The 10,000-nt window shown below is 38.5% G+C and overlaps 2 protein-coding genes across 2 annotated transcripts in view; one reads left to right on the forward strand and one right to left on the reverse strand.

The window, feature by feature from the left end:
* The window catches only part of LOC122255347 (reelin), a 72,566-nt gene extending 64,688 nt beyond the window's left edge, over window positions 1-7,878 (forward strand). The window contains exons 54-63 of the mRNA XM_086542912.1: window positions 1-67; window positions 278-386; window positions 1,168-1,285; window positions 2,144-2,302; window positions 3,144-3,385; window positions 3,601-3,761; window positions 4,164-4,386; window positions 5,188-5,359; window positions 5,653-5,780; window positions 6,648-7,878. The exon at window positions 1-67 is cut by the window's left edge and continues 213 nt beyond it. Coding sequence (XP_086399038.1) covers window positions 1-67; window positions 278-386; window positions 1,168-1,285; window positions 2,144-2,302; window positions 3,144-3,385; window positions 3,601-3,761; window positions 4,164-4,386; window positions 5,188-5,359; window positions 5,653-5,780; window positions 6,648-6,705 — 1,437 coding nt within the window. The 3' untranslated portion in view covers window positions 6,706-7,878. The remainder of the gene's footprint in view (window positions 68-277; window positions 387-1,167; window positions 1,286-2,143; window positions 2,303-3,143; window positions 3,386-3,600; window positions 3,762-4,163; window positions 4,387-5,187; window positions 5,360-5,652; window positions 5,781-6,647) is intronic.
* LOC122255353 (phosphoglycolate phosphatase) overlaps window positions 7,868-10,000 on the reverse strand; it is a 16,547-nt gene continuing 14,414 nt past the window's right edge. Inside the window, exon 6 of the mRNA XM_086542913.1 lies at window positions 7,868-9,716. Within this exon, the coding sequence (XP_086399039.1) occupies window positions 9,506-9,716 (211 nt within the window). The 3' untranslated portion in view covers window positions 7,868-9,505. The remainder of the gene's footprint in view (window positions 9,717-10,000) is intronic.

Raw genomic sequence — 10,000 nt, forward strand, 5'->3', positions numbered from 1 at the left:
CAGGGTGTGTGCGCGAGGGCGGCGCACCGACACCACAATGTGTTCCTGCAGTATTCCATCGACGGAGGTTGGTTGGGGGAGGCAAGGAGGGGAGGGGGAGGGGGGAGGGTAAGAAGGATGGGGAGAAGGAGGGGGGAAAGCAGGTGAAAGTGAGGGGAGGGGAAGAAAGAACGAAAAGGGGGAGCAGGGAAGGATGAGAAATGGAAAACTCGTCATGACAAATAATGCTAAGCCACATCTTGATCACACATATCACAAAGCGCGCCACCCTTCGCAGGCATCCGGTGGCATCTGCTCCGAGAACTGGACCACGAATTGTACGTCGAGCCTCACGAAGACTACATCGTCTTGCCCAGCCACGCCCGCAGCCCCGCCACCGTCTTCAGGTAGGAGGGAGAAACAGCCGAGAACAGAGGGTTTGAGACAGAGCATGTATTATGGTACTTATATAAATATATATTATATATATATATATATATATATATATATATATATATATAATTATATATATATATATTATATATATATATATATATATATATATATATATATATGTATATATATATATATATAATATATATATATATATATATATATATATATATATATATATATATATATATATATATATATATATATAATATGTACATATATATATATATATATATATATACATATATATATATATAATATATATATATATATGTATATATATATATATATATATATATTATATATATATATATATATATATATATATAAATATATATATATTTATATATATATATATATATATATATATATATATATTATATATATATATGTATATATATATATATATATATATATATATATATATATATATATATATATATATATGTATATATATATATATAGTTATATATATATATATATATATATATATATATATATATATATGTATATATATATATATATATATATATAATATATATATATATATATATATAAATATATATATATATATATATATATATATATACATAACATACATATATATATACTCTATATATAAGGTATCATGTGTGTGGTGTGTGTGTTGTGTGAGAGAGAGAATATAAGTGGGTGTGTGAAGTATATATTATATATATATATATATATAAATGTACCCCCTCCCTTCCCCCGCAGATTCTGGCAGCCCCGCCTCCCGACCTCGCCCCCCGCCTGGTCCGTCGACGACCTCTACATCGGCGGCTCCGAGATCAGCGCCGCGTCCCTGCTCGACCGCTTCGAGGACGAGCCCGTGGTAAGACTCGAGGGATTTCTGTCAGTGATGTTATCCAGTTAGAGTTTTTAGCATCAATGTTATTTAACAGGTTATTATCCTTGTTATTTTGAGTGTTGTCAGTGTTGTTATTAGGTCATTGTTCTTGTTCTTATTCTCGTTATTTTTTTTATTTTTTTTTTGGGGGGGAATTATTTTCATCATCATTTTTGTATCATTATTATTTTATTATTATTATCATTGACTAAGTTAATATCATTTGGATTATGATAACAATAAGAATTATTATCATTTTCCTTATCTTTGTCGTTATCATTATCATCACCATTAGTATTATTTCTATTACTTTTATTATCATCATTATTATTGTTATTTTTATAATCATTATCATCACTATTGTTTTTATTGTTATCATCATTATGACAATTACTATCATCATTATTACTATCAATGTCATTATTGTTGTTGTTATCTTTATCATTGTTATCATTATGATTATTATCGTTACCATCATCATTTCTACTGTTTTTATGTTTTTTGAGAATTTCAGACTTTGTGGTATAATCCTTATCCCTTACACAGACAAAAAAAAAGAAAAAAAAAAGAAAAAAGAAAAAAAAACGACAACAGTATTTACACAACCCAAAAAAATCGACAACAGTATTTACACAACCCAAAAAAATCGACAACAGTATTCAAACAGCCAAATAAACAGACAAGAGTATTTACACAACCAAAAGAAAACAGACAACAGTATTTACACAAACAAACAAAAAAAAACAGTCGCAAAAATAAGCCCTCACTCACGTGTTTCAACTCGACCCCACAAACTCTGTCTCATAGGCTTCTTTCTCTGTGTCCCCGCGTGTGACCCCACAGGTGTCCGAGTGGCTGTTCGCGCCGCACAGCGAGGCCCACACCGACTACTGCTCGAGTGGCACCAACGGCTCCATCGTGTGGGGGCCAGAGAGTCCCGGACGCAGGGCCATCACCACACAGGAGCTCATCATCACGGAGGGCCATGTTCTGCAGTTTAAGGTGTGGTGACTTGGTGGTTTGTTTGGTTGCTTTTTTGTTTTGTTTTGGGGTCATCATTTTTGTTACTCGTTTCAGTGGGAGTTATTTGAGTCATTTTTTTCCCCACTGTTGTTGTTATTATGGTTGTTATTATTGTTGTTATTACTGTTGTTATTGTTTTTGATAACAATGACAGTAATATTGATATTGTTATTAGCATCACCATTAATATTATTTTGGGAAATTTAATGTTATGATTATTAGTGTATTATTGTTATCATTGCTAGTAGTAGTATTTTTGTTATTGTTACTGTTGTTGTTGTTGTTGATATCATTACTTGTAATAGTATTATTATCATTATTTTTATTATTGTTACTATTGTTATTATCATTATTGTTATCATTGTTGATATATTTTTTTATAATTTCTGTTGTTATTATCCTTATCATTATTATTATTGTTATTATTATTGTCTTTACGAGGATAATTATTCTTAATGTCATGATTTTTTTACTAGAAGTATGATTATCATTATTATATTACTACTATTTTAATAAAATTGGTGATTCACAGCACATTATAAGTAAATGGAGGAACAAATTAATTGAGATATGGGAAAACAAGGTTGCTGAATTTATACATCTATAATTCTGCGGGTGCATAACGCCCCGTTTCATTTACTAGTCGGCATGATCCTAACTCCATTGGAAATTTGTAAACAAACTTTTGAAAGACTAAAAAGTTTGTTCCAAATTAAGCATTTAAGGATTCCCCTCTATTGCTTTCCATTCTCAAAACATTCATTTTTTTTAGAGATCTAAGCACTCAAGGCTAAAATGTACCACCCTTTTGCCCCATCAGATTTCAGTCGGGTGCGGTACAGTAGAGCAGGAGTGTCGGTACAGTCCCGGTGTTCGCCTCGAGTACAGCCGAGAAGGAGGGGTATCAGGCTGGGACTTAGTACGCGACCTGTGCTTACCTGGTACCTCCCATGACCCCGACTGCCTGCCTTATACCTTCCACTCTCAGTCTGTCTATTACCCTGATACTCATACGCGCTGGATGAGGGTGACCATTCCGCTACCGGAGAAGACGTGGGCAAGGTGAGGCGGGGAGAGGGAGTCACACTTGTGTTTGATTTAGTGTTGAACTGTTGAAGGATCGTTTTATCTGGAACGTTATGGAATCATCTAGTGTTAATTGGGTATCAGTTATTTTTTTCTGTGGGTGTATATACTGTGTGTAGTGTATATATGGACGCATGTATGGATATTCACGGCCATTACACTTACTTACCTCACTCTCGTCCCCCCGCCAGCACGACGCAACTCCGGTGGGTGCAGGAGGTCACGGGGCAGGGCAGCAAGGTGACGCCGTGGTCCCTGGACGACGTGTACGTGGGGGAGGCCTGCCCCGACCACTGCAACGGACACGGCGACTGCGCGGAAGGAGTGTGTTCCTGCGACGCCGGATATGACGGTGGGTGCGGGGGAGAGTGGGTGACCGGGGGGGCGGGAGGGGGTCAAAGGTTTCGTTCTCGAACTTTCCCTCCCTGCTTCCGTCATTCCTTCCTTCATTCATTGACTCATTCCCTCTTACTTTAGTAGTCCCTCACTCCCCCTTATCTTCCTGCCCCCTCCCCCCTGTCTCCCTCCCCCTCCCCCTCTCTCTATTTCATGCAGGATTTTAGAGAGTTTTGGCCTTTCGTTCCTCGTGGAATCCACTCTTCTCCGTGTTCTCCTTATTTTCACAGTACTGTATTGTTCTTAGTAGTTGCAGAAAGTCTCCTTTGTCTTTTTTTAGTAGTATTTGCAGTTGTAACATTACTTATCAGTTATTCTCTTCATTCCTTTATTGCGACTAATTTGCTTTTTTCCCCAGGTGAGTCGTGCGAGATGACGCCCTCGCGATCGACGCCGCTGCCCACCAGCCTCGTGGACGGCTTCGAGGGCGGCGTGGGCGCCAACTGGCAGGCGGTGAGCGGGGGCGGCGTGGGGCTGGGATGCAACTCGCTCGCGCCCTACGGCCACGGCAAGCACCTCTACTTCTCGGGCTGCGGCACGCGCCAGGCGGTCACCACGGAGATGGATACCAGGAGGGCGAGGTCAGTGGGGGAGGGGAGCGGGAGAGGGAGGGGAGAGGAGGGGGGAGGTGGAGGGGAGGGGCTAGGTGACCGAGGAAGGGGGATGAGAAAGGAAAGGGGAGGGGTATGGCGAAGTCAGCGGGGGTGGGGTGGGGGTAGGTCGAGGTCAGTAGGAAAGAGGGAGGCCTGGGAGGGGAGGGTTCATGTGGCGGAGGCTTTGGGTGTTATAGGATGGTAAGCTGTTCGGCCTGTGCTTCGTTGCTGCTGCGAAACTGCGAATCATCTGACGCAGCACAGATCCTTTGTGTCCTTCGCCTTGACTATCAGTTGAACTAATTATTTATTTCAATAGCTTTCATTGCGATTCTATACATGCACGCGCGCGCGCACATACATATACACGCACACACACACATACACACGCACACGCACACACACACACACACACACAAACACACACACACACACACACACACACACACACACACACACACACACACACACACACACACACACACACACACACACACACACACACACACACACACACACACACACTCACATTTTCTCTCTCTCTCTCTCTCTCTCTCTCTCTCTCTCTTTCTTGCTTTCTCTCTCTCTCTTTCTTACTCTTTCTTGATTTCTCTTTCTCTCATTCTTTCTTTCTTTCAATCCTTTTCCCTCCCTCCCTCATTCACATTCGCTTCGGGAGTCACAGTCCCTTCTTCCCTCCCTCCCTCTTCCCCCCCCTCATTCACAGTCCCTCCCTCCCTCCCTCTTCTCCCCCCTCATTCACAGTCCCTCCCTCCCTCCCTCCCGCAGCAAACTGATGTTCGTGCTTCGCATTGGGAGTCACGACCACACTCCGTCGTGCCGCGTCGACCTGAGCGACCCGCAGCGCAGCCTGGATAAGGGGGTCGTCCTGCAGTATTCCTCGGATAACGGTATCACGTGGACGACCATTAACGTGCACGACCCGCTTGATTTTAGAAAGGTGGGTTTCGTGTTTATTTCGATTTTTCTTTATTTTTCTTTTTTTTTTTTTTTTTTTTTTGGGGGGGGGTATTATTTGATTCCGTTTTTTTATTCGTTCGTCTTTTGTTTTTTGTTTTTTATTGTGAATAAAATCTTGCTTGGTGTAGCTTTTCAGGGTTGTAAGTTGGCTGGTTCTTGTTGTTTTTTATGGTTCTTATAGTTTTACCGTGCGTGTTTGTTTGTTTGTTTCCGTGTGTGTTTGTGCGTGTCACCTCTCTGACTAACCGTTTCCTTTCCCTCCATTTCCAACAGCCACGGCGTGTTGCCTACAGCCTGCCCCCCGACGCCCGCAGCTACGGAGTGCAGCTGCGTTGGTGGCAGCCTGACCACGACGGCGCCAGCACGGACCAGTGGGCCATTGACAACGTGGAAATTGTGCTGTAAGTCTTGGAAAACCACATGGTGATGTTTTAGTGCTGGGTAAAATCATGGGTAATTCTTGGTTGGTTCAGAGGTTGAAATATCCTTCAGTTGGTGGTGATGGTGTCATTTTGGCGTTGGGAATTATCCTGATTTGGTCGATCACCGTCTGACGACTATCCCGTTCAGTACAGTCAGGTTTGTTAGGTTGAACTTCACTCAGGACCTACAGGTTCAGCCATTGCTTTCAGTCCACTTAACTGATCATCATTACTGAAACTTAATGTGGTGGCCGGACTGCCTCCAGGTTTGTTGTTTACCTCATCATTTGGGTCAAATGCGTGTAGTGCGGTCATAACTATTTCCTCATTTGCAATTGTAAATATAAATTCACCCCATTTCACCTCATCTAGAGCTCATCTCACTTCATTTAATCTGTCTTTACCTAACTCCATTTCAACTAAGCTAACATAATACCTATCACTTCACCTCATCTCACCTATATATATATATATATATATTATATATATATATATATATATATATATATATATATATATATATATATATATATTTATATATATGTATATATACAAATACAAATATGTGTTATGATAATATACTACGATGTATTTGCCGTTTTTTGTAAGTATATATAATTTTATGTGCAAAAGAATAATTCGCTTTAAATACTTATTCTCAAATAGGGGTAAATTTGCCACTGGAGAGTAAAAAATCATATGGTAAAGCTTTTTCGATCCGTCTCATTGGACGATATATCGGTATAAATCTAGGAAAAGGAGTGTTAGAGCGCTGAAAACTATATAAAAGCATCGGTATTAATACAATAAATGAACTGATATACAACTTCCTTATATATCCCACAGAGCACAGAGGAAAGACACAAGCAAGTACAACAGCAAAGGTTTTCACGACAGTCTCTGAAGAAAAATAAATAGTGTAAATATATCTTCAGTAACCTCCCAGCTAGCACTCTGACGTCCAAACGACGTCGGCCGGACGTCACTGACAACGTTTGGCGACGCTTGGCGACGGTCAGCCCTGACATCTGTGGGACGTCCATTTTACTTAGACGATGATGAACCCGATGGTTTACTTACCGCCCAGTACGATCTTTCCTTTCATGCACCACACGCGACAGAATCGGCAGTCAGCGAAGAATTATTACTCTCAGTGACATTAGAGAAATATTCAGCCACAGGAGCGAGAACAATAAGTATCCACGAGTCCACGTCACGATGGTGGATGGGAAAGGAGAATTGATTAAAAAATACGGCAGGATTTTCCTAATTTCTTCCCTGTAGTTGGTCAAGTAACGGTTACGATAGTTAAATAAACTTTTATGACCAAAAGTTAACGGTAGAATAACTCCAGATGTTTGAAAAAGAAATACAACAAACACAGTTTTATTTGTACAGGAGGTAATATGTTGTTGTGCCATCTGTCGAACACCGTGAAAACTAGCCCCATGGGCGGGAGTCGGACGCCAACGATCTCCTGTCTCAGCTTTAGGTAAATATTCATGTTGATGTTTGGAAAGACCTCATTGAGCCATGTTATCGTTAACACTGATCGTTGCTAAGCCCAACCGGCGACATTTTATGAAATTTCCCATCCCGAGATAAAGTTTTGTAGTCGACTTATGACGACGGCCCAAAGGTCGGCCCGACGTTGCCTGCCGACGGAACCCGACCACTGGCAGATGTTGGGCCGACCAGGGCTGTATGTAGACGTCCCCGTGCTAGCTGGGGCCAGGACTTATTTTGACCTCCCTTCCAGGCTATGGGAGGCAGATTCACCCTTCATTAAGTGTGTTGGATTTTTTAATTATTATTTTCATGTCTAGTTATAAGAAGTTCAAATTAAGTTTCCTGAAAGACTGCATTATATTTGGTATTTTGTAAATATATATATAATTTTTTTTATATAAACACATATTGATACACACACATATTTCTTCATTCTTTAGCTACTGATGTAAAAACATGATTACCAAATAAAACAAAACGTATGATGGAACGTGTATATCTGCAATAGATGTAAGGATATCATAGTGTGTACTAAAATAAGAGTTGGAATTAAAACATTTCTTGATTAGTGAAGATTTTTATTTCAGATCCATAATGTTATTCTGCATTTAGTGTTATTATTGTTATCATATCATGCCCACGTCAATATTTATTCTCAAAATCCGTTGTGAGTTCTCAAATATCTATATTGATAATTAAAACAGAAATCAAGAATACTTGTATCTTTTTTGCTCTTAAGAGTATGTCATGTAATCAGAAACTATAACTCATGTATAATCATAATATTAGCACAAATTGTAACTTATGAATTATCTGGATGGAATAGATGATTCTGTAGTTAACATTTACTTTTGTGTTTTTATGTTTCCAAAATATTATTTTTCATATTGCTTAGTTCTGGTCCACTCTCTTTTAAATGTATATTAGGAAGAAAGGATATAAAACCTTTTTTATTTGTTACAATATATTTGCAATGTGCAATAAAGTTATGAATGCAATTTACAGCAGGTTAGCAGTTATATGTTATTGTGTTTACAAATACTGTACAATGAATTGCTTGGAAACTGTGATATAAAAATATTTGAATATAATATAAAAAGTTTAATAAATTTTAAAAAATCTAGATTTCAAGGTAATGAGATATATATACATATATGTATACTCTTTGTATTAATACTATTTACTTCAAATTAAAAGGGTTTATAATCATCACAGAATAGGAAATATTAACCATCTATTGTACATATTAGAGATAAATTTGATGTTCCTGAAGTCATGAAGTCATATCACATGAATCTTATTAACATTAAGAGTAAAGTATCATGTTTTGGTCTTCAGAGGCAATTTATGCAATATAAACCACTATAATCACAATTAAAAATAATTCCCAGTATTTCGTGTCACTATAATTCACTGAACAATATTAGTCTTTGGTTAAACAAAATAACATGTATATAAATGCTTGCAAGCATACAAAATATTACAAAATCTACAGTTTCATAGAATACTTTAATATAAAGTAAAAGCTATGGAAGAAGACAGAGATTTTGCATATCTTTTTAAGCATAAGTATGTCAGTTTGTGTGAATATATACACATAGCAAAACTATATCACCTAACATATCACTATGAAAAGCTCCATCATTCACTACATTTGTTGTCAATTCATATAAACAACTCGGTAAAATTACAATAACTACTGTCTATTATCCAAACAACACAGAATATAAGCAACAAAGCAACATCAAATATATGTTGGTCTATTTGACTGGCTAATAAAATAATGCTTTCCTTTAAAGGAGACTGCACGTACACCATTTTCCTCATGTATACCTAAATAAGCATAAGAACATTCAATCACACGGAATCAAATGCTTCTTTGTAATTAAATTATGATAAAAAAGGAAACCAATCAAACTCAGTTACAAGATGATAACTGGTAATAATAATGATTTAAAGAATAACAAAAAAAGACATCTATCCTCAATCACTTCCAATAAAGAGACATTCTCAAGCAAGTTTGTAGCTTCAGTCCTGTTACACCTGACCTGTTGCTTCAGCCCTGTTGCACCAGTTCTAATGCTTCAGCCCTGTTGCACCAGTTCTAATGCTTCAGTCCTGTTGCCTCAATTGTGTCACTTCTGCCCTGATTCCTCTGCCACATTGCTCAAGTCCCATATTCTCTCCTTAGTTCCTTAGTTCTGTTGCTCACTCACTCCCCCATTCACCTGCTCATCCATGAGGGTAAGGATATCTCCGAGGGACTGTAAATAGAAGAGCGGCAGCTGCTTCTGCTTCTGGGGGTCTTGGGGCAGTTCCCGGGCTTCCATGAGGGTGGAGACACCACTCAAGACCAGGATGCTCCACATGCCACTCTCATTGCCAAACAGGATGTCTGTGTGTAACCTGTAATTTTTCAAACCGAGCTTATATCATGGAGAACTTTTACATTATACAATTTGTAATGGACAGGTTCATGACTTATCAAAGGCTTTGACAATTATTTTTCAGCTGTACTTGATATCAGCTGATGTGAAACCTGGAATGTTTTGAATAGCATTTATTTTGTGATCTTTCTTTTCTCATGTATCTAACGTGTGTAACTTGGGATGTATCACACACCTTTAATAACTTGAAGGTGTTTTGTTTAATGTTACAGATATCTTTAATTACTATAGCATTCCAAGGGA

Source organism: Penaeus japonicus, unplaced genomic scaffold (genome assembly GCF_977035675.1).
Source record: "Penaeus japonicus unplaced genomic scaffold, GWHDUDI00000001_assembly GWHDUDI00000013, whole genome shotgun sequence".
Classification (NCBI taxonomy): domain Eukaryota; kingdom Metazoa; phylum Arthropoda; class Malacostraca; order Decapoda; family Penaeidae; genus Penaeus; species Penaeus japonicus.